Consider the following 25381-nt stretch of genomic DNA (forward strand, 5'->3'; position numbering starts at 1 on the left):
TGCCGGGTGGAGCTAGCTGGAGCGATGGGCCTGGATCTGCAGCATGAGGGCTCCTGGACTTCTGAAATGGGCTGAAAAAAGGTGCTAAATCGGGCCTGAAACAGGGTCTGCGGCCGATTGGGCTTGGACGACGCTACAGTACGACGCACGGGCTGGGCTGGCGGCCTGCTGAGGAGAACTGGGCCAGGCCGGTCGGGCACGGATGTGGCCTGATGCCACCTCTCGGCTGGCAGCCTGGCACACAGGGGTATCCCTGATCGCGGATGAGAGCTGGATGGGAGCGGCTCGGACGAAGGCTCGGCGACGGGCGCTGCAGGCGGTCCGGCTGGAGTAGGCAGCGGCCGACGGCGCACGGCAGCAGTGGTGGAGCACGCTGGCGCGGGTAAGGAGGCAGCAGTGGTGGCAATCGGGCGGTCGCGGGAGTGGCGGGGACGGCGACGGCGAGGCGGCGCGGCTCGGTGGGGAAGGAGAAGACGGGGCTCGGGCGAGGGCGGATCTCGGCGGCGGCAGGAGGTGGCACGGGCGGAGGCGGTTGAGTGGGATGCTCGGCGGCGGTGTTCGTCGGTGGGGAGGTGCAGGCGGCGGGGAAACACCGTGGACGAATGGCGGCTCGGCGTAGACGGCGTCGGGGAAGCAACGACGGAGGCAGTGATGCGGCGAAACGGCCGTTAATGAAGTCCGTCTTCAACCGCTAACAGACTCGGTGTAATGCCGCGATCTTCACGGCGGTGGTTGTGGGACGGAGGCAGAGGCCCGGTTGCGGTTCTGTAGACGGTGGCGCCGGGGTAGTCGACCATGGGTTTCCAACGGGCGGCGACTTCTTCCGACGATCGGTCACGGGACCGACGGTGGCAGAACCGTGGAACTCGTGGCACGGTGGGTGTCCGTGGGGCGCGATGACCTCCGGCGGCGAACCAGTGGCACGGCGGCGTCGTGAAGGGAGACGGCGGGTGTGGGCACAGAGACAGGGAAGGGCCAACCACGAAGGGGCTGTTTTTTTTTTGGGGGGGGGGGGTGGGGGGAGGAAGAGGAAACAGAGCACTCAGAAGGGGCTCTGCTTAGAGGCTCCGGCGTCGAAGACAGGGACAAACCCAGCATAAACCGGATCGGGGCTTTGGCAATAGAGGCAAAGCCCGCCAATGCTCTGATACCAAGTTGATGCCGGATCGGGACGGGAGAAGGGCTGCTGCGGTGAAAGTCCAACTGGGGATGACTGTGGCTGCTGCAAAATAGGGAGACAGAGGAAAAGGGAGGAAGAAGAGGAGGAGAGGAGAGGAAGAGAGGCAGAGGAAGGAGAAGAGTGAGAAGAAGAGAGAAGGAAGAGGGAGACAGGAAGGGAGGAAGAGAGACCAGAGAAAGAAAGGTGGGGGAAGAAATCTTCAGTACTTCATTAACCCTAATCAACATAAAAGTTTCCTATAAATAGGACCCAATAAGAACAATTAAGATAAACCCCTTTACACAAAATAATTCCCAATAAGCCCAAACTACACAAATAAAGTTCAACAATAATAAAATTGCAAGCAAACCCAGAAATAAAAGAAAATAAAATGCAAATAAAATTGGGGACTAAACGGCAGGGTGGTCAGCTTTGATGTCCCCATCAGCGTCGCTTGTTGCTGATTTCAGAACCTCTGAGGCATCGAGAGGACTTCGAGCGAGAGCTGCTCGATATCCGCGGCTCATGGTCTGCGATCCACGTAAATTCCCACTGGAGCTCACCGGTTGTGTCTTGGTTCTAGGAGACGAGCTCAAACGAACCATCTGCAAGCTGGAGTCTGCGATGGCCGGGCGAGCACCGTTAGCCGAAGAGGTCCGGCGAGGTATGTCCATTGTGTCAGGATGAGTTCGACATCGATAGAATTGAAGGTTGGCTGGTGTTTCCACAAGTTCCATGAGTGCTGCATCCTTGAGTGGCTGCAGGCCTGCAGCTGAATACTATTAGTCCAGTGTGCAGAGCAGTCATGCAACAGTGAATTGCCTTCTTTTGCATGCTAACGATGAATTGCCTTCTTTTGTATGCTAATGTTTATGTATTTAGTTTTCATCTACTAATTGGAGTTACTTTTTTTTTTTTTGAAGTATTATTTTGTATAAAGTAGAGGTGGTAATAATTCGCGTGAGAAGTATTAGATCTCTTTGCTAATTGCCTAGAGCATATGCTGGCTCCATCTGGCTTTCAACATCTGGGTGCATGCAAATTTTGCTCAGTCCACAGCTCTGTTTACGCCTAATTTCTTTTTATGATAGTGCCGCCTGTTTCCAAGTTCTCTCTTATGATTCTGATTAGCCTATGAGGGAAACAGTTCACAGATGATATCCTGAGGATGCCTCAGAGGGATTGATACCACTGTTCTATTTTAAAAGATACAACTGTTCATAGTTCAGCAATTCCAGTTGCTGAGAGCCATTTTTCAACACATTCATCCTGAAGGCCATAGCATTGAAACTATATTACTTAACAGTAAGTAGTTAATAAGATCTGCAGCTTTTGGGATTGCCAGTCTCTTGGGATTCTTGCAAATTGAGATCCATCATCTTGAAGATCGGGAATTTGGCAGGTTCTTACTGGTTAAGCTATCAAGTATTCAGCATATCAACACTGATGCCACACAACCACATCCATAATCATAATATCGGTATCAAGACATCTATCTAATTTTCTCCTCTCCCAAACATCCAGCTACTTTAACATAAACACCGATGATGAAAAGCACATATAGCAGAAGACCCAGCACTGCAAAATTCGTGCTTTATGGATGTATAAATAAGTAAACAAACATGCAATATTGATGATATGCCAGGTGGACCTCTACGAGGACAACCCACCCAGCTGGAAAACAGAACCCCACACATGGGTTCTCAGACTCAAAAATGCAAGCAAAACCAAAACATTGAAGGAAAGAAAACACAGAGAAGGCCTTCTCAGACCGCATAACTAGGAAAATTTTGGTTGTCCTCGCTCTTTTGAAACTCCTGTACACCGTTTATTCCTCTTACGTCCATCCAAAATCTTAAAGCTCTCCCTGTGTCTATCGCCTTTCTGTCATCAGTTACTGAATATATAATCCAGGGAAAATTGGAAGTCCCTCTCTCACTCACTTGGTGATGCAATCTACAGCACCCAACGGTGAAAATTGGCAGCCCACCATGCCACAGAAGTTATCACTACAAATTCTGGACACAACAAAAACAAGAAAAAATAGAGGGAAATTGGAGATGAGATTTTGTTACAGGTTTGGTCTTTAACGTTAGTAGCCCCTGGATGAGTGGCTTGGGTCACTCCGAGTCCTTGGTGGAACCTGAAGGAGAGCCCGCTCCACTGCAAGAAGCTTCTCCATTTGCAGAGGTTGATGGATTTCCATGAAGGTTCTCTTCATTACTGGCAGTCCTTGATCTGCCAGACCTCGACCGGATGTTCTCCCCCATAGGGAAGGGCTCCTGCAAAAGGGAAACCTTTAGTGCTTGAAGTTTAATATATTCAAAAGTCCCAGTATAAGGAGAAAAGTTGAGAAAACCATATGAACTTTCTAGCAATTATGATCCCCAATAAGGTGAGGAAAATTCATGATTGGTTGCTGATTGCACTTTACCATGCACCCAGAGGGCAAGGGAAAGAAAACTATCAAATGCAAATATGAAATCCAAGATACCTTTGGCAGATGACCAGTCATGAGAGTGGCATTGGTTAGAGGCACAAGCATTGAAGATCCAACCAATATTAATCCCCAACAAACAATTAAACACATTTTATAATTTATGGATTACAAATTTGACGAATTTGTTGATGACATGCAAATGTATGGAGAGGCTACAGATGGGCAGGTAGATATATTAGGAGAAAATTATAAAATGAAAAATACAAAAGCTGAATCCATTAGTCTGAAATGATGGCTGGTACCTGATCCCCTGCATTAGGACCATCTGAATGGAAGAGAATAGGACGACACCGTTTGTCCTCATTCATAAGACTTGAATTCTGGAAATGAGCAATAAGAGCTGCTTTTCCTTGGATTCTGGCATATGCAAGTGATGCCACTTTTTCGCTGTTGAACTTCTCCCATTTCTTACCATTAAATGTCTGCAGACAATCAACCAATTTTCTCAGCAATTTTTTTTGGAGCATATATGTCGGTGATGTGCTGGTGCTACACTGAAGCTAGAATGCTCATGTCAGAGAGATAGATAGATAGAGAGAGAGAAGAGATCATGTACGCAAAAGGAATATTAGTGTCATGATAAAAGCTAAGCAGACTATTGGTGTCAAAAGAACACAGAAAATGCCCATGGAAACCTATATACAAAAGCCAATATAAAACAAGAGCAATCTAAACATGCTTAAAATGTGATTCCAGCAATACTAAATCAGTGTAAGGGGATATGACCATAAACATAATATTAAATCTTATTCTTGCATCTTCTATATGACGAGATGCAGCAAACCAAACCTGATAAAATGGAATTATATGCTGAGGATCAATCATGTTGATAAAAGCATAACCCACATTGCATTTGTTCTGGAAAGGATAAGGAGGTGAAAAATACAATTAGATGCATCAATAATGGAAAGTGAATATCTACATAACAAGTGATGACAAGGATCCTGTTTATTAAAAATGTTACTTACCTTAAAGTCAATGGGCAAATAGATAAAATCATAAGTTCCTCGATGATGTTCATCAATAGCAGCCAAAAGCATCTTAGAGGTGTATCTGTTTATCAAGTTCAAAACAGTTTAAGGATTCAAGGAATGGAAAAATTTAGGGCACGTTTAGATTTTCCAACAGGATTGGGCTGAAAATCCTGTAGGATTCATAGATTGTGCCAGCACAACCCGCAAAATCACAGGCTACATATTAGGTTAGGCCTGTATTCATAAAGTATCCATAAATAGCTTTGGAGTGAGCTAGCCCGAGTCCCACAGTAGGCCTTTTTTTCTCCCTACGTAACTCGAGCCAGCCCACTCCAAAGCTATTCTTGGATATTCTGCCTACCCAGCCTGTAGTCTATGATCTTATTAGTTGTACTGACCCTATCCACAAATCCTACAAGATTTTCAACCCAATCCTATAGCAAAATCCAAACAGGCCCTTAGAGAAGATTTTTACAATTATATAGGAAGCTAACATCTCTGATCCACATACTTGTTGGGAATGTTTTTAATCATAAGTGTTGTTCGAGAGTCTTCTCCATGCACAATGCGTTCGATATCAAGTTCATATTGCTTTTTGTTATCACACTGATTTGCACTTGCTTCACTTCTTCGACTCCTGATACGATCATTAGGAGCATCAAATGGGGCAGGCATAGCGGTCATGAGGTTCCTTCCATGGAACATGTGACACCTTTGCTGGAACGAAGGAATTCCAACTTGTGCAGGAGAAAGAGAAGGATCTATGCAGCTCCCACTAGCATGAGGAAAGATGTTGCGAGAAGCAAGTTCCAGCGCATGCAGCTGAGGGCTGCCAGAAAACCCCATAGTTCCAAGAGATTCTGGATGAAAAGCAGGTATATCCTTGGAATCCCCTGCATAGCCATGTCGCCTATCCCAAAGAGATGGATTGATGGCAGGTGCTGAACCAACATGATGTTGGTGAAAAGGTAGAACAGTATTCAGCATATGAGATGGAACTCCTGGAAGTCCATGCATCTGAGGCGGGGGATGAGTAGGCATGCTGTTCACAAATGATGGTGAATTGGACCATAGCATGGGGCCAGGGGGGTAATGGTGGAATGCATTTGAATTATTCCAAGCATACTGATGTCCATGAAGAGGGCAGCTTCCATTTCCAGAAACTCCAAATGCTGCAAACCAAGGGAAGTATTATTAATAAGCCAGCTAGAAATAAAAAGAAAGAGATACCAAAAAGTTCTATATTTATACATTAGCTACCATAAGCAAGAATTTCAACAAATCAGATAGCTTTCTTTTTTTATCATCTCAAACCGAGATTACACAGCTTTTGGTTTGACCAGAAAATAGATGAGCAGTCACACTGACATCATGCTCGAGTAGCCAAAATTCATTCCTTAACAAATCAAGATCAGGATTGTACTCAAAAGGAAATGACATTAGTGTAAATAAATGAATGTTTATTCCACTTACCACCTTCGCTATGATCAAAGGAATGGCTGTTAAGGCTTCCAGAGCCTACTTTATGAATATGCATGTTATCAGTTCCCTCAGCAGGCCTGGAATTGATATTGATACTGATGGATGACATAGTATTTGAGGAGCTGTCTTGGATTCCATTACTTAATCCATTGGGATACTCAGGAAGTGAACGAGGATGGTAACCTGGCAAACTTTGAAATCCGAAGCTCAACTGACCCAGTGAGTTGCTGAGCTCATCCTGGATGGATTGATTGCTGTGGTTACCTACTGATGCTATTCTAACAGGGGAGGATAGACTCTGAGGTCCACTGGAGGATATTCCATGAAATGTGGATTCCAAAAATGGACCAGTAGGTCCTTGGGCTGCAGAATGTAGGCCCTGGCTAGCTCCATTTTCGAGACAATTTGATGTAATTGGACCAAAAGGGATGGATCCTGGAGAAAGCCGACAGGTGAGTTGAGATATGAAAGCCAAAGCAAACCTGCTATCAGCAAAGGAAATGCCAGGAGGGCATATTATCAGCAAACAGATAAAAGGTGCCAAATTTCATACCAAAGCATCCCGATGGAGAGTTATTAGGACTGCCCTGCTTTCCTCCGTTCAGCTCTTCCTGCTCCAACTCTGGAGATAACTGCTGCATTAAGCTGCCGGCACAAAGAAACAATAATTAATATGCACAAAGAAAATACAAATTTAAACTTCAAAGAAATAGATTAACAAACAAAACAATAACAGAGGAATAAATGTCATTTGAATATATATACTGCCAACTATAAGAGCACAAAAAACAAATACAAGTCCCCATATTGGCAGTTATGTTGAAAAAGGAAAATGAAGTCCTTAACAACATTTTGCAGCTAACACTCCAAGAAGAACAAACAACGACAGAAGAGCTCATAAATTATCCAGTAATATAAGTCAAGAATGTTGTAGGTGCATGTCATACAAGATAGATTTTGTCCTCAATATAAAATTGGACCAGCGATTAAAATTATTCCATATGCAGAATATCTCAAAGAAAATTTTTTGTTATGAAATGATTCATATCGCTGCATTATTACAGAGTTAGGGTTTTAATACGTTGAGGTTAAACTAGAAGAACTTGGCAAGGAATTGGCATGGATGCTAAAAAATAATCAAATCGAAACCACCTATTTTATAATTGAAGACGGCTTCAATGTTCCTCAAGTTTCCTAATCTAAATCAAACTGAACCCCTCAGAAGAAGTCTTATTGTTTATACATAGGATTTGTTTATGAAACTGACTTGCAATACATAAACTTCCTTGAATTGGCAGAAACTAATATTTCCTAAATATGTAAACTTTTCATCATTCCAAAATATACGGTATCTGGTTTCTTAAATATGCTTTAAAGACATTAAGTTCTTGCAATACTATATTAGCTTACTGCACCAGTTTTATACCTTCAGCATATTATTTTTTCGTCAAATCCCTTTGTTCCTTTGACAAATTCTAACCTGCAGGGAAAGGATTCGCATCCTGACAAAACTGGCATGTCCTGCTGGTACCCTACATTCCAATGAGAAAATAGTATCGGAGACAGGCACACGACACCGGTTCCCCTCAAGATGGATCAGGACATAGCACCCTTGTCCGGGACACAATTTTTTTTCTTTTTCATTCTTGTTGCTAATAACCATCTCAGTCCATGCCAACCTGTCCCAGTACCTCACTGGCCCAGGACCAAACAATGACAGGCCCTGATACCAAGATTTAAGACATTGCTTCCAGGTTTTATGGTCACATATAGCAAAGCAAAACAAAGGATGCTTGCACGAGACACATAAGTTGCGCTTTGCAAGGAGTTCATGTCCTCATATTAGGAAAAAATAAAGGAAAGTATGGTAAGCATTAAGAATCACACTGCCATGAGGGTCTTGCTTTACTGATGGCTTCACTGATGAAACTTTATTCTTATAACACATTCTGGTACTAGTATGGAAAAATGCATGTGCCAAGTCATAGTTGATGCTTTAGGAAAAGTAGGTGTTGAAATCAAGATTCAGATCAGGTCTGTTTCAAGGTCAGAATTAAATTATTAAAGACTACCAGTTCAGGTTGGAAAATTTCTCTATCACTGGTTACTGACTGATACTCAGTAACAAACCAATGTATCGTGCCAACACTCAATACACCCATACCAGTCAAGCGCCAATATGCACACCAATATCAGTACTTGGAATCTAGCTAGAAGTAGCAATTTCCTAAGGTATCAAACTACAATATCAATACCATGTCCAAGTGTAGCATGGTAGCTATTCCAAGTTCACATGAAATGCAATAATAACAATGCTATCAAGATCTTACAATCCATGATCTGGATCATATCTCAATGATCAGAGTCGAACCCCTAGATCAAGATCAGTATGGATCGTATGATTCATATTTGGATGGGAGGGTGGGCCTTGGCACAATGGTAAAATTGCTCTATTGTAACTAGGGTGTCATGGATATAAAACATGAAAACAACCTCTCAGCGTGTGGGGGTAACGTCGCATACATATGACCCCTCTCAAACACCTCCATGGCAAGAGCCTCATGCACTAGGAAGATCCATATTTGGATCATAAGATCTAGATTCAAGTCATGTTTGTACAAACTAAAGCTATATATTCATGTTTAAAATCAAATAATCTTTTTGACTTTTATAGTGATCAATTCATCATTGATGAATTTTCAAAACATCAAATCAACAATTTCCTTTAAATTTTCAACTTTAAAACTAAATAAAAATTGATTTAGTTGGTTTGCAGCAAAGATAGTAAAACCTAGAGTTATCGCTCCTACCATTTTTAAAACTCTAACTCCTACAATAAGTCAACATCTATACACATTTTTGGGTTAAATATCTCAAATTAAGATACTCTATTAAACTTACATGGTGAAATAAAACTATAAATATCTTATTTTCCTCTTGGAAATTATATTTATGGGATTATGGTTGTTGGCAAGTGATCTTTATATGTTCCTGTATGATGATTTCTTACCAATTATTTGTTAAAAGAAAAATTAGTTATGCTTCTTACACTTCACATAGTTTCAGCCCTATTTTTTATGTTAAAAGAAATTGGAAAAAATCTTACGATTTGCTATTCGATCCACGATCCAATCTGATTTGATCCCCCCTGTAGTTGCCAATATGATTCCGATTTTAACAACATTGAATAACAATACTATCATGGTATATGTATTTGAATGATAAAAGCTCCTATAAAGATTGTCTAGAACCAAATAGATTGGAAGAAATTTTTGACCTCCATAAACACGCTCCAACACTCTGAAGAAACATGGAAGAAGAAACAGCAGTAGATGGGATTCAGAAATTCAAAAAAAAAAAAAAAACAATGATAGGTCAGAATAGTCTGAATATGTTCTTAGAATGCTGAAGTAAAGCTATATTCAAATTTGTTTTGAATGAAAGATAAACTGGATTGTCGGTGCCAAATGAAGGAGATGAAGAAAGTAATATATGAATGTAGGAAGTAACCAGGATATAGGAGAACAATTGTGCCAAACTAAAGCGAGATAGACATGGCTTAAGCCACCAGTCAATGCTAAGGCCAAGCTCCACCTGGTAATAATTTCAAGCCCAAAATACAAGCTTGAGCTCGAATCCTTTACTATCAGGCCGAACATGATTTGTTGACAAACAACTCGTGAGGTACACTGCCACTCTGCACACCTCCATACCCGACAAATCTCTTTAGAGCAAGATCTCTAAGTCACACTCCAGAAAATTGGCTACCTGATTTCTATTAAGAGCAAGAACTTAGTCATCTGACCGACAGATCCACAAGCATTGATTCCAAGATACTCCTCTGTCACTTCATTTGGAGAGCTAATCTTGGTCAACAGATCTCAATCTGATGAGTGCAGTGTTTGTAAACACAGGAAACATTTAAACTTTGAAATCATTGTCATACAACATATGCTTCCATGATAAATGTCTCATAAAATATATTTTATCAAGCTTAACTGAGCCAAACACTGGGTATCAATCCTCTACTCAAGCTCTGCTTGACTATAAAATGAGCAAATCTTACCAAGACTAGCACTAGCTGTTAGCAAGCAACTTGTTCAGTTGATAGTCAGACTAGGATCTAGCACTTCGAATGAGTGCCAATAACAATTTACATGAATAGAAAGAATTACTGGGCATAACAGTATACAATCTAATGGGCTTGCAAGATTTTGGGATGGTTCCACGAGCCTCACCCACGCTGTCCAAACTCAACCAAATCCTAAATACTATGGTCAAGTGCAGAAATAGATTTTATATATATACAGGCATAAGTTTAACCATTGAAGAATCCAAAACTTATATCTACATATGGCAAGTTTTAGAAAATGATGAACAAAACAGAATAGGTTAAATTTCTAATGCACAATTTTTGCAATCATATGAATTGGTATTTAGCTGCCAGATATATATTCTAAAGTTCTGCATGCATCAATTAACAACCAAAACTCAGTTATGCCACTGGATCTCAGTCAAGCAGAAGATTAGATAGATAGACAGATAGCATAACAGATAAGAAATCAAGTACCCAAACAAGGAATATCTGCACCATAATCATAACCATCAAGCCTTTTCCAAACTATTTGGAGGGAATATCCATAAGTAATTTGATTATAATCAAAAGATAATCTTGATAAAGGATAGCAAACAAAACTGTCACAAATAAAATATCCAGAATTACTGGTGCAGAAATAGCTTCTAACATTTAAAACCTCATCCTGAAAGCTAATATTCAATTCAACATGTAATTAACAACACATTTTTGACATACCATTAACAACACTAAGAAAACATATGACCGACTATGATTTCAGGGTTTTGTCTTGATAGCATCACATATCATATTTTCATTATCATCTTTCCAAAAAGAAAAACAGAAAAGGAACAATCAAGTAAATGATAGACAACATTTAATATATAACAAGCATTTTCTGAGCTTAATGCAGAAAGAGGAGCATGTCTAAAAGAATGGAAAAAACAAGCAAGTCTGCTTGGACAATACCACCGTCTTGCACCTCCAGGGCGGCTAGGCTCAAGCTTAATTTTCTTTCCTGCAATATCGCTCCTGTTTAGAGCACGAAGAGCAGCTTCAGCAGCTCTAACATCATAAAACTCTACAAATTTATGGTGATGCTTGTGAGGAGTTTCACGAATCTGCAAACAAAAACTATATTAATTTATAACTCATTCAAATGGAACTTGAAGGAAGCTCAGCATTAGGGTTTATAATCAATCTAACCTCTTTGACTTCACCATACACCCCAAATATCTGGCGAAGATCATCATTTGAAACAGAGGAATCAAGGTTGAATACCACCAGTGTTCCCTGGTTAATATCTTTCTCTGAAGGGTTGTCCTAATAAAAAAAGTAGTGCAGCATCAGGACATGAACATATAAAGTTATGCATGCATGTAAACATGAGGGCAAAAGGAGCCAAAACTGGAGAGGCATCTCATCTTACAAAATAAAAAGTATCAGAATAATAAGGCTGAGTTTAGTGCATCTACGTACATGCTCAACTAGCATTTATCAACAAGATCATCAATGTTAAGGTGAATAAAAACATCTATCATGCTAACTGCAGTTTCCACATATATTTTGTTTGCATCCTACTTGCAGTTTCTACATTTCATTTGCTTAAAACTTTCTATTTTAATGAAGGCAAAGGCAGCTATGCTACAGAAACAACATACCAACTATGCCGGGCAAAGGATATAAAGAGGCACATTTGACATGACCTCCCACTCGTGGAAGGTGTTAAAACTAGTCCAGTCCTTCAGTGGACTGTGGCACCTTACGTTTGGCTAACCAAGGCATGAGAGAGGGTAATGCGCTAGCTAGAAGCCATTCTGCACTCCTACATGGGGGAGAAAGAAATCCCTACAAGAGAGACATTAAGCTAAGACCAAGGTCAGCGGAATCGTCCCGAACCGCTCAGTTCGAACTATCCCGAGCCGTACCAGCAGCGGACTGGGATGGTTCCGCCATTGAAACCGAGACGCCTCTTGCCATCGCCAAAGGGGGAGAAGGAGAAGAAAAAAGAGAAAGAGACAGAGGGGGGCGGGGAGGAAGGGAGAGGAAGAGGAAGGAAGAGAGACGCCGGTCGGGGCCTCCGTGTCTCCACGGCCCCCTCTGTCTTTAAGTTTGAACACCTGAAGGATCAGCACCTTTCTCGCATGTCCACATAGAATAGCTAGTTAGATTGGTACTAATATTTCGTATACAGGCACTCAATGTGTATCTAGGCAAAATTCAAATTGCATATCAAAAACAAAAGATCAAGTTTGAAGCAAATGAGTAAAATGATGCTGCATTCTTAAAACAATGATAGGCAAGGATAGAATGCAAAACTTCAATAAATTGCTCTGCATATAGGACCACTTAGAAAAAACTAGGCAGCAAGTGGCTACCTTCGGAATAGAGAAGTGTATGTCAAGCTTCCTGTGCCCCAGTGGCTTGTTTTGAAGTGCTCTCATAGCATTTCTTGCTGCCCTTATATCATAGTAGGATATCATTACAAAACCACGATGTTTGCAGGCTGTATAAAGTGTGCGTATGTCCCCATATTGCTGAAAAAATAGAGAACAGAATGATGAGGATACAAGAAAGCTTGGACAACATGTTCCCCAATAGATAGAGGCCACTTAATATTAAGAACCATGGCAAGAAGGGAGCAAGAGAGAGAGAGAGGCACCTCAAAAAGAGCCCTTAACTCAGCATCGTCAACATTGCTATTGATGTTTCTAACAAAAAGAGTTCTTGAGGGGTGTTCGCCATAAGGGTGTTCACCAGTAAATGGGCCATTTAGTCCCCCTTGCTGACCATTTTGGGCCCCACCTTCAAAAAAATCACAAGTTTTGTTGCCATTAGCGTTGTCATCAGCTTCAAGTTCCATACCTCCTCCGCTGCAAAATATATCATCATCCATATCATCTCCACCACTAGGTCGACCACTAAAACCAAGATTGTCAAAAACACCAGAGAGCAGATCATCATCATCAGGAAGTAGGTTTCCAATAGTTTGGGCCTCAATTTCTTCCATTGATTCAAAAGGTTCATCATCCCCAATGTTGGAATTCACCATATCAACAGACTGCCCTAAAGGAACATTGTTTGATGACAACCTCACTGCACAACCATAAGGCACAGAAAAATTAATGTCATGATAACATAATCACCCTGAACTTAATTCTGCAGTCCAGTAAATACTCCACGAAAAAAGTTAATAGAAGTTATATGCTGGTATTGGGATTTGAACCCACCAAACTGATGCCATCAAACAAAAGGTGGCAGCCTTATCTCAGAAGAACATAGGTCTCTAAGATGGCAGCAACTTGTAGATGCAATATTAAAAGAGGGAGGGAAGGACGCACATTTTTTGTCAAGTATGTCTGAAAAAGAGCTTGAGAAAAGCCCATTCTCATAGTGGGTCCCATTTAAGCTAACTCCATTCCCTTGCACAAATAAGGATGCAGGTTGTGCCAAGAGATAAGGTCGGGATCCAGAATCATGGTTAGCAGTCATCCAAGAAGTCAATGATGTGTTAATAGTCCCGCCTGGTCCCATCAGATGAGGCTCAAGACTGAGCTTAGCTTTCTGATCATTAAAAAGATCAGGATGTGAAAGTTCTAAGCATTCCACAGAGTTTGCTGCCGCTAGATGAAGCTTCTCCAGAGGAGAAGAAGAAACTGACTGACTTCCTGGCAGTAATGGCATTCCCTCTGTTTCTGCAGAAGATTAATTGGACCAGACTTCATATTAATTAAACCCTTGGGCTAAAAATGGAAAATACATAAAGGAAAAATGACATTCAAATACAGTATATCAAGATGCAAACAACATGTCCCTGCTTGTAGTTAATCAGAAACCCTATCTAGCAATGTTCTTATCAAATTTGAATTATAGAACAACCCCCTTTAGTAAGCAGGTTAGTCCATGGTGTAGCTAAATCCCCCCCCCCCCCCCACAAAAAAAAAAAAGAAAAAAAAAACACCCAGGCGGTTCCAAAGAGCCCCAAGTCCAGCTTTCTTTTTATAGTTCCCATGCTAATTAATTGATGGCAAAAGAGGGGAAAATTAAATCCTAATAAAAACCTTCAAAAATGCTCTCCTGAAAGCTACAACAGCCAACAGAATGGTCCCAAAGAATGATCTGTGAAGAGATAAAAATTAGAAGTTCAAACAACCAAGAAAAAGTTCTCCACAAATACAATAGAAGCTAAAATAGGAATCTGAAGCCTTGTTACGACTACCCAGCTCCTTCCGTGAGATAATGAAGTACAAACCATAAAAGGAACTCTGGAGCATACAGAAATTAAGCCTAAGATCCATTAGTACACCTAAGAGTGCAGTTGGTAGGATCACAGGTGAAAACCCAAATTGCCGAAGTGTTTATACTCACCATGATTATCAGGCACGGAGTCAGGTTTCCAAAATCCAACTTGTCTCTGCATACAAGAAAAAGATTGGTAAAACAATAAACATAAATCATAAACTAAAAGAATACACCCGTAAAACTGTTTGCCAATTTTATTTAAAAAATAAAATACGCAAATTTATCCAAACAAACATAAGATTGAACAAACTGCCCAACTAAGAGCGAGTATCAGCCAAAAAATATAACAAATTTAGGAAAAATTCGAGTACGGTAAAGCCGATCTACATGCAGTTCCTGAAATGCACCTAGGAAATGGAAGAGGAAGAGTATTAAAGCAATTCGTACCTCAGTAGGAAAGGGGAGTTCCTCCGAAAAGAAGGAAGAGGTCTCAGAGGGAAGGCCAAATAGAGACGGGCGCCTCTGATCCATGAATTTAGATGGCATCCTGCGGCTCCCAAACCATAGACCCGAGAATAATTCAAACTGTCGAACCCTGACCTTCCTCAAATGATCCACCCGTCTTTTCTAATTGCCCACAGTAGATGCACCCACTTGGGACTCAGCTCTGCAGTAAAATTCGAATCAGATCGAGCAACTGCAACATATCGAGACGATTAAATTCTCAGTTTGATCATTTATGTCTGATAACAGACAGTAAAAGGGGACAAAAAGAAAAGATCGGTCCCCAAACTTGAGAGGATCCGAACTCAAATTTTGGTGGCTCCTTTCTAGTCTTTTGAAAATATTGCGGGGAAAGTGAAGATTTAAAATAATAATAATTAAAAAAAAACCTGATCTCTTTGTAGCGCTGAGAAGATCTTAAACCAAAAAAAATATAAAATAAAATATTAAAACAAGTAAAAGCTCAAATTCAGTTCTGATCGCTAGAAAAAATTTCAATGTAAGAAATTAGCTTAAAAAATCAGAGACAAAAGAGGAAGATCGGTGGAAGGCAAAGATATCCACTGTGAATTGAACTCCTCAAAATCCCTATTCAACCTCGAATCAAAACTCCAACCTCCAAATCCAGTCTTTCACCCGCGGATCGGAAATAGATTCCACTTGACCGCCAGAATTCCAGCAAAAGACGGAAAAAAGAACCAAAAACCTTGGTAAAAGGCGGAAACCTCCCCGGATCGCCCTTCTCTCCTCCTCCGCTCGCCCAAAAACCTCTAAAAGACTAAAACCATAACGAAACAAGCCAACGGAGGCGGAATTTAAAAGAAACCATCGCCGGGGAATGGATTACGCCATACGGCAAGGAGGCGTCGGAGGCGAAGAAGGGGATTCCGAGAAGTGATCCCCTCAGCATCCGTGCCGTGCGCGAGCGTCCACCCCTTCTTTTCCCCTCCAATGCAAGCAAGAACTCCCCACCCCACCCCTCACCCTCCCCCGCCGCAATAGAATATTATATTCCCTCAATCCTTTTCCTTTGTCTCTCTACATATATATAGACACTGCTCCTCCGTCGCGAGTGCCACAGATTCTAACCGTGACCGCGACGCCGCCGGACTCTATGGCTGCCTCCTTCGCCGGCGTCCGAGCTCCGACCCTCGCCGGCGATGGAAAAGAGAGAGGAAATAAGTCGGCGGTTTTAGAGTTTATTTAACATTGGAGAGAGGGAGAGAGGGCGGGGAGTCCCGCGAGCGCGACGCGGTGAGCGGAGCAGGCGGAGGAGCGGACCGCGGCCGTATAAACCCTTGGCGTGGAGTTGCTTCCGATGCCCAAGGGAGTGGTGAGGGTGGGGGCTGGTAAATGGAGCGAGTAGATGTATCTTAAAAAAAAAAAAGGAAAAAAAAAATGAAGAAAGAAGCAAGCGGACATAACGGCAAATGTGCGCCGTTATCCTCCAAACGTCGGTGCCCTCGGCCTCGGAAACGGGTCGGATCGAAATGTCTCACCCGGTGATTTAGCAACTCTTACCCGAACCTGACAAAAATGCCCTTCAACTATCCCATAATTACGAATCCCACAGCCATGTTCCAAGTTTCCAACGGCGCCGCAGTCTGCATCGGAACCTCTGGCTAATGCGTATTTTAGTCGAATTAGAGCGACTGTCCGAAGGCTTAAGCGGCGACCCGAAGGGGGCGGACCCACGCGAAACTGCACTCGGTGACACGTGGCCGAATATCATTTGCGGACAGTCTCGACTACGTCACGGATTTCCGTAGATGTTTGTTGGCGCCGCGGCGACCCACAGTGTGATCGATCATACGGTTGAGGAAAATAGCCAGATTTTTAGATTTTTGGTATATAATAATTAGCGGGGTTGATCACGGGTAGAAATCGGAGATCCGGAGCAATCAAACGGCTCGATATGGGTGATCAACGTATCTTTAAGAATTAATTATTGTTTATAAAATATTAATAAAAAAACTTAAATATAGAGCATCAAATAAATAGGGAAATCATCAAAAATATCAGGTACACCACCTGTCTGGTCTCGAACAGCAATCAGCTTTTCTGTCATTTTGTCTGAACCCATTTCTGTGGGTCCCACCCTTTCTAACGGAGAGCATGGCTTTGTAACGGTGTTTGATGTTGGATGCCAGACAGCGGATCCGGTTGGGTATCTTGTGCGTGCGTTAAGCGGAGCCACGTGTGTGGGGATGGGGGAATAAGGCGGGGATGGGCCTACCACCGAGGAGGGAACCAAAATAAAAAGGCTGCAAAGAGTGCCGTCTGATGGGAATTTGACGGCTACTGATTGCATTCATGTTTTCTTGGGTACAGCGATTGGTGGACAGTGTACCTCAGGTGCGACGATCTTGATTGGCGTCATGATGGGACCCATGGAGACACCGGCTGGAGATCAAATGGGACCGGCATATCCTTTGCTGCAGAAATTATATTCTGGACGGCACACAGCACGTCGCTGTCACATCAATCACAACCGTCTATTTTTTATAAAATATTAAAATAAATATTTAATAAATAAAATTTATAAAAATAAATAGCTATGATGGATAACAGCTATATTAGTGCACAACAAGTAGAATATAATTTTTTTTCTACCGGCCGGATAACATAGCCATAGAGCACACCGAGTAGAATATAATTTTTTTTCGGGTGGCCGAAGCCCTCCTCCCATCTTTCAGAATCAAACTAAAAGAGTATTTGTTTTATTTGAATAAGTTGAGGAATGCAACGGATTTGGACAACAATAATTTTATATCAATTGCTCGGAGAAAATACATCATTTGGCTAGCTAACACCGCCTTGTAATATATTATATTGTGTTTAATGGAGTTTGGTTGAGTAGATTGAAGCCATGGAATAAGAGCATTTATATGGTGGGAATAGATGGAGATCACTATGGAGTGTTACAAATTATTATTTATCATTGTTCCACAGGAGAGAATCAAAAACTTTTTTAACCATTTTGTTTCTATTCTATAATAGTTGTTATAAGCTATTTTAGATTTTGTTGGTGGAAAAATGGACCACCCCACAAATGTAATTATAGCACCCAAATCCATCAGCAAGCTCGAGCTCATCCTAAGTGATTGAGCTCTTCCGCTCTCGAGCTCATCCTAAGTGATCGGGCTCTTCCGCTCTCGAGCTCATCCTAAGTGATCGGACTCTTCCGCTCTCGAGCTCATAGACCAGAGAGCCGAGACCAGAGAGCCGAGACCAGAAGGCCGAGACCAGAAGACCGAGACCAGAGAGCCGAGACCAGAGAGCCGAGACCAGAAGGCCGAGCACAGCCGGCCAAGCCCATGCCTTAGCCAAATATCCAATTTCCACCTAACCCTCTAAGGGACCTGACAACTCCACTACAACCTGCCGCTATCCCCAAGCCATCAAGGCATAAGATCTCCGCAGGTATTCGGCACGATCTGCCATTAATGCATGAGACCCCCTCAAGTCTCCGATGCACTCAGTCATTTAATGAACACGGCCCAAGACGATCTCCGGATCACTGAACCATCAGAGCGTATGGCTCTCCCTGACCGCCGGTTCATTCGGTAATAAATGCACTTACCATCCACGGACCCCAGGCCCACCACGGCCGGCGGTTCAACCACTTCAACAGGTCCGATCGACCGTGACAACTCCCTGATTCCGGTCTGATCCGGTCCCGTTCTCCATCACGCCATTAATGGGCCAAATCGTGCCCAATTATTACAGAACGGGACAAACCTACTGTCACCTCCCAGGTAACCGAATCCTCCTATAAAAGGGAACCTGGGGGGAAGAGGAAAGGGGGACCAAAACGGGAGGAAAAACCCGAAGCCGGAGAGAACCCTCCTAGACCGGGTGGAAAGAAGTAAACAACACAGACAATTGAGGAAACTGATCCTCTTGATCTTATCCAAATATTCTCTCTGTCTTCTCCACATACTCTCTTCCCCGCTCTCTCCACATACTTGCCCCCTCTGACTTAGGCATCGGAGGGCCGGCGCCGGGGAGCCCGGCCACCGGCTTTTTTGCAGGACAGGACAGGACTGGACGCACCACCCCTCTTCGGACGCTCCCACGCCCCACGGTGGAGGACGCAGCCGGCCGGCGCACCGCCGTCCGCCCCCTGTAGCAGCGGAGCTCCTCCTTCCCCGGCTTCGCGGCGGCCCCCGGGTCCAATTTCCAGCAACAGCTGGCGCTAGAGGAAGGGCCCGAGTTCGCTGCCATGAAGCTAAGAAGCAAAGGGGCTTCCAATGCCTCTCGACGTCCTCCACCTAGCCCGGAGCGTTCCGTCCGAAACCCATCACCTCCGACCGAGTCAGTTCATCAAGTTCGGCCGGAGCAGTTTGATGCCCTGGTGCAACAAGTGCAAGCCTTGGCTACCGCTGTCCAAAGCTTGCAACCCAGGGGCATCCCAACGGCACCGCCTCCTCCGGCTCCAGTTCAACCGGAGCCCCCTACAAGCGGGTTTCCCCTTCGAGTATCATGCTCCAAGTCTCAAACGCTCAGTCCAAAATTCACCATCAAGATCTCCGGTAAATCAAGTTCCACAAGTCCAACTCGAGCACTTCGATGCGCTTGTGCAGCAAGTCCAAGCGCTAGCTATTTGCAGCCCAAAGCCTGCAACAAGTGGAGGCCCCTCCTGTGCCGCCTCCACGGAATCATGTGAAGCAGAGGAAGAAACTTTCTCCTGACTCCCGAGCCATCTCGAATCAGGCATGGCTCCCGCTGCAACGACGTATGTGGGGGCAACCAGTGAGAAGTAGTAGTCCAAGTCTCACGTCAACGAGTTGGGGGGAAAGAGAAATAAAAGCTGAGGTCTGGAGAAGGAAAGTTATGGAGCTTTAAAATGGGATTGTAAGCCTCTGTGACAAAGGGTACAGCCCCATTAAATCCCATTATCCTTCCAAGTCTTCTGTCTTCCGGCAGCAAGCAAGAAACCAGCATGTACTCCCTCCTTACGGGCGTAAGTCCTTGGGACGGCGCCCGCGACATTGCTCCCCTTTCAGAGCGTCGCCATCACTGAAGCCCCCGTCGAGCTCATGCAGACCGAGCTCAGAAACCCGAGCGCAAAACACCTAAAAAATCAAGCCAAAGAAGGCCGGTGCCGAACCAAGTCCTGAGGGACTTCGAAGCTCGAGAGCTATCAAAATATCTCCAAAAGGTACAGGACGCCACTTTGGCTTCAAATAAATTCAATATTTTATCTATTTTCAGGTTAGCCAACGAGCTCGGCTCGTTCTCCTACCCTGACCACAGTCAGGATGCCCTGAGACGTCAGGATGCCCCAATATATCGGGATGCCCTGCCACAACGGGATGCCCCGATTCGTCGGGATGGCCCGAGACGTCGGGGTGCGGTCTTAAGTGACCAGACGAGCTCGGCTCGTTCTCCATCGGCTTCCACCGTCGAGCTCGGCTCGTGCTCCCCGACTATGAGTTAGCGGTCCTCTCTGACCGGACGAGCTCGGCTCGTGCTCCATCGGCTATGAGTTAGCGGTCCTCTCTGACCGGACGAGCTCGGCTCGTGCTCCTACCCTGACCACGGTCAGGATGCCCCGAGACGTCGGGATGCCCCGATCCGTCGGGATGCCCCGAGACATCGGGATGCCCCGGCTATAGGGACGCCCGAGACGTCGGGATATGAGTTAGCGGTCCTCTCTGACCGGACGAGCTCGACTCGTGCTCCATCGGCTATGAGTTAGCGGTCCTCTCTGACCGGACGAGCTCGGCTCGTGCTCCTACCCTGACCACGGTCAGGATGCCCCGAGACGTCGGAATGCCCCGGCTATAGGGATGCTCGAGACATCGAGATGAGTAGCGGTCCTCTCTGACCGGACGAGCTTTGTCTTCGGCAAACGAGCTCAGCCCGCTATTCTATTTTTGGATTTCTCTGCCGACGTCCCCAAAGAACGGAGTCCGAGCAGAGAAGCGTCTTCAGTCGCCTCGGCGCAAGGACGCACACGGTACAAGGTACCCATTCATTTAATGTCTTTATATTATTTTATTCTTGGACTTTTCTCTGCCGACGTCCCCAAAGAACGGAGTCCGAGCAGAGAAACGTCTTCAGTCGCCTCGGCGCAAGGACGCACACGGTACAAGGTACCCATTCATTTAATGTCTTTACATTCTCATTTATCTTTACTTGGATTCTTCTCTGCCGACGTCCCCAAAGAACGGACTCCGAGCAAAAAAAGCGTCTTCAGTCGCCTTGGTGTAAGAACGCTCACAGCACCAGGACGATCGATGACTGAACTACTTCCTTCGCCCGAGCCAAAAAGCAGCTCGGACTCGGAAGTCGGGGGGTAGTGTTGGTGGAAAAATGGACCACCCCACAAATGTAATTATAGCACCCAAATCCATCAGCAAGCTCGAGCTCATCCTAAGTGATTGGGCTCTTCCGCTCTCGAGCTCATCCTAAGTGATCGGGCTCTTCCGCTCTCGAGCTCATCCTAAGTGATCGGGCTCTTCCGCTCTCGAGCTCATCCTAAGTGATCGGGCTCTTCCGCTCTCGAGCTCATAGACCAGAGAGCCGAGACCAGAGAGCCGAGACCAGAAGGCCGAGACCAGAGAGCCGAGACCAGAGAGCCGAGACCAGAGAGCCGAGACCAGAAGGCCGAGACCAGAAGGCCGAGCACAGCAGGCCAAGCCTATGCCTTAGCCAAATATCCAATTTCCACCTAACCCTCTAAGGGACCTGACAACTCCACTACAACCTGCCGCTATCCCCAAGACATCAAGGCATAAGATCTCCGCAGGTATTCGGCACGACCTGCCATTAATGCATGAGACCCCCTCAAGTCTCCGATGCACTCAGTCATTTAATGAACACGGCCCAAGACGATCTCCGGATCACTGAACCATCAGAGCGTATGGCTCTCCCTGACCGCCGGTTCATTCGGTAATAAATGCACTTACCATCCACGGACCCCAGGCCCACCACGGCCGGCGGTTCAACCACTTCAACAGGTCCGATCGACCGTGACAACTCCCTGATTCCGGTCTGATCCGGTCCCGTTCTCCATCACGCCATTAATGGGCCAAATCGTGCCCAATTATTACAGAACGGGACAAACCTACTGTCACCTCCCAGGTAACCGAATCCTCCTATAAAAGGGAACCTGGGGGGAAGAGGAAAGGGGGACCAAAACGGAAGAAAAAACCCGAAGCCGGAGAGAACCCTCCTAGACCGGGTGGAAAGAAGTAAACAACACAGACAATTGAGGAAACTGATCCTCTTGATCTTATCCAAATATTCTCTCTGTCTTCTCCACATACTCTCTTCCCTGCTCTCTCCACATACTTGCCCCCTCTGACTTAGGCATCGGAGGGCCGGCGCCGGGGAGCCCGGCCACCGGCTTTTTTGCAGGACAGGACAGGACTGGACGCACCACCCCTCTTCGGACGCTCCCACGCCCCACGGTGGAGGACGCAGCCGGCCGGCGCACCGCCGTCCGCCCCCTGTAGCAGCGGAGCTCCTCCTTCCCCGGCTTCGCGGCGGCCCCCGGGTCCAATTTCCAGCAACAGATTTATAGTACTGTATTAAATTAACGGTGTTACAATTGTCTTATACAATTTAGATTTGATGAATTTGATCAATAAATATATTATATACATGCACACGTGCCCATATATATATATATATATATATATATATATATATATATATATATATAGAGGAGAGTTGTTAGAGATTGTCGATAAGAACAATTTAGAAACCATCTTTTATTCATTAATCGAGGCCTTCAAGACTGTTATGACATTTTTGATGTTGATATTATAGATGTAATTTATATCTTTACAAAAATGACAAGGTTACAATCTTGTCAAGCTCAAGGAATCCATTACTATTTTAAGTTATAATTAAAGTGGCACATAGAAGCTAAGTGAGTAGGGAGGCAATATCCCTACAAGAGAAAACATTTGTTTTTTTAAAAGATCGGTGCATAATGTATGATAAATTATTTTAGGAGTTACAATCATAGGTACAATAAATATATGTTAAAAAATCTATTCGACAAAGTAAAATCGTATATGGATTGTGGATGGACCTTGATACAGATCTTGATACACTACCAACAATTCTGAATAGAAAAATTGATGACTGAAACCAATAAACTATACAAACTGTGCAATGATCCATGGCCTCATTTTGTATACTTATAGTGTTTTTCATAAACATTTTCTTAAACACATTATCTATTTATACTTATATCATATCATGGCTTTGACATTAGGTAACTAAAAAGTTTCACGATGAATGGCTAGCTAGTTGGGTTTGACGTATCACTCGTATTCACAATTTGATTCATAATCAATTCTACGTCACTCTTCATGAGATGGAGTATCGAGGCAATAAGAGGTGAATACTTTTTAAGTTAAAGAGTCGTGTTTGGAAGACAAATAAGTCAGGCTAGAGTGATTTAATTTTTACTCTTCTTAACACTTCAAAAAATTTCTCCACCCTAGATGGTGGACTAATTTTTTGGAGCAATTTATTTATGAGTTAAGTAAAGCGATGTGTCTCAGAACTAACTCATACGACAGGTCAATCAACCAAAGTTCGCCACGAAGCCTCTGAATTGACAATTAAAGCATACCATGTGGCAGGCCCAAAAGTACACGGCTAATCATGAATTTCAAAAACCCCCTATATCTAGCGACACCTCAGTCGTAATCTCGAGCGATCTTTAAAATCACGCGAGCTAAACAGGCAGGACATGATCCTCGTGTGAAATACCCGCGCCTGATTCTCGAAACGTGCAGAGGCTTGCCAATCCTAGCTGACTCATGTGCCTGAATTCTGGGGCAATAGCCGTTCGCTTTCACCCATACAATCCACTTTACGGAAGACCTTTCAAGTTAGTGCTTATGTGTCTTGTAGACTATTGAGAACCTCCTCTATTTTCTGAGCATCATCCTGACTTAGACATTGGAGAGCCATCAGTCAGACACACTCTAACAAGAGGACATCTTTATCTTTGCTATTTCAGATCGGAGCTCGATTCTAGGTCAGAACCTTGACTACAACTTTCCACTCTGAATTGTAGTGTTGCACGACCCGAACAACTCGTCACCAAGTACTCCAGCATCTCTCCCATTCGGCACTTAGGACAGGCTAGTTCTCGGCAACAACAAATTGGTGCTAGAGGAAGGGTAAAGATTTCATTATAGGAGGTCTCATCTTTAAAAAGTGAATAGCCTAACAGCATGAAGTCTCGAAGGGGCACAGCCCTCGCCTTCCACTGCCTAGCCAAATACATCAAAAGAGTCTGATGGCTCTCTGTAGAGCCCACAAAAGGCACCACCCCCGTCGAAATTATAGATGGCCCCAGCCGTAATCCATGAGCAGTTCCAATTGCTCATGTAGCAAGTCCAAGCGCTGACTGCTACTGTCAAAAACTTTAGCAGTTAGCCGCCAATGAGCAGCAGCAACAGGAGACTCGTGAGCCAGACTGACACAAAATCTCAGTGTGCCCAGGTAATCATTCACCTCATCAAAGTGGAGGGTAGGCTCCACCAAGTTAGCATGCCTGTCCCCAAAGTCCCAACAATACTCCATGCAGCCGCCATTCCTAGTCGTGGAGCCCTGCACAAGATATTGGCACCAATCCTCTGATTCCCCCCTAAGATGAGTCAGCCTCTAGTCACTCCTCCCCTCATTGAACAAGAAGGCTTCTAGGAGGGAGGCCGACCTCGATCGCATGTTCGAGGAGATGCACCAACGTCTTAAGGCTCTAAGGCAGCACTAGGCCGAGTAAGAGAGGGACGTGGAGTTTACCACAAAATCCCCATTCTATGCAAGAGTAATGGAGGAGCTTGTTCCTCTTCGCTTCAAGATGCCGTAGCTGGAGACTTACGATGGTGCTACGGACCCATTAAACCACTTGGTGAGCTTTAAAGCTCTCATGATACTCCAGGAAACCACCAATGTGGTAATGCATAGAACCTTGCCTGCCACACTGCGAAAGACGACTCAGTTATGGTACATCATACTGCAGCTGGGCTTCATCCACTCATTGGAGAAGCTCAGTAGAATGTTCGCTACCCACTTCATGAGCAACAAAAGTTAAAGAAAGGGTTCAAATACCCTCTTTGCCATCAAGCAAAGAAAGGATAATTCTCTACGAGACTACACCAACCACTTTAATGCGGCTACATTGGAGTACGTGACCTGAACCACTTGGTCACCATGTCTACCATGAGGAGTGGACTAAAGACATCTAAGTTCCTTTTCTCTCTAGAGAAGAGGTTTTCTAGGGACCATGCTAAGTTCCTAGCCAGGGCCAACAAATACATTAATGCTGAAGAAGCCATGATAGCACGACGCGAGTCAGCCAAGAGAAGACTCGACAAAAAAAGAATAATCATATGCAGATCTAGGATGATCCAGCAGAGCCTAGCAAAAAACCAAGGAGGAATGATGAAGGTCCTCATTAGTCAAGG

The 25381-nt window shown here is 44.2% G+C and overlaps 1 protein-coding gene across 9 annotated transcripts; it reads right to left on the minus strand.

The window, feature by feature from the left end:
* Positions 1-2707: 2707 nt before the first annotated feature.
* LOC103722356 (protein MEI2-like 4) lies at positions 2708-16280 on the minus strand. 9 transcript variants are annotated; one of them, XM_008812887.4, is made up of 15 exons: positions 14880-15901; positions 14559-14604; positions 13532-13885; positions 12853-13286; positions 12569-12727; positions 11397-11513; positions 11160-11311; positions 6669-6760; positions 6107-6550; positions 5145-5805; positions 4628-4712; positions 4449-4517; positions 3902-4081; positions 3235-3441; positions 2708-3115 (listed from the first exon to the last, which is right to left on the minus strand). In XM_008812887.4, exons 1-14 carry the CDS (start codon positions 14976-14978, stop codon positions 3280-3282), a joined length of 3054 nt encoding a protein of 1017 aa, XP_008811109.2. In that variant the 5' UTR covers positions 14979-15901; the 3' UTR covers positions 2708-3115; positions 3235-3279. The 9 variants fall into 9 exon arrangements, with proteins under 9 accessions (XP_008811109.2, XP_038972473.1, XP_008811107.2 ...); XM_039116545.1 differs by adding an exon at positions 16026-16280 and having other exon boundaries at positions 2719-3441; positions 14880-15099; XM_008812885.4 differs by having other exon boundaries at positions 2719-3441; positions 14880-15099; positions 15791-16280.
* Between the last annotated feature and the right edge of the window lie 9101 nt (positions 16281-25381).

The sequence above is a fragment of the Phoenix dactylifera genome, unplaced genomic scaffold (assembly GCF_009389715.1).
Source record: "Phoenix dactylifera cultivar Barhee BC4 unplaced genomic scaffold, palm_55x_up_171113_PBpolish2nd_filt_p 000101F, whole genome shotgun sequence".
In the NCBI taxonomy this organism is placed as follows: Eukaryota; Viridiplantae; Streptophyta; class Magnoliopsida; order Arecales; family Arecaceae; genus Phoenix; species Phoenix dactylifera.

Coding starts and splice junctions, on each gene's coding strand:
- LOC103722356 (XM_008812887.4), bottom strand. CDS start 14,978: ATGCCATCTAAATTCATGGATCAGAGGCGCCCGTCTCTATTTGGCCTT. Junction 11,312..11,396: donor TGTATGGTGAAGTCAAAGAG/GTTAGATTGATT, acceptor TTTTGTTTGCAG/ATTCGTGAAACTCCTCACAA. Junction 6,551..6,668: donor CTCTCCATCGGGATGCTTTG/GTATGAAATTTG, acceptor GGCTTTCTCCAG/GATCCATCCCTTTTGGTCCA.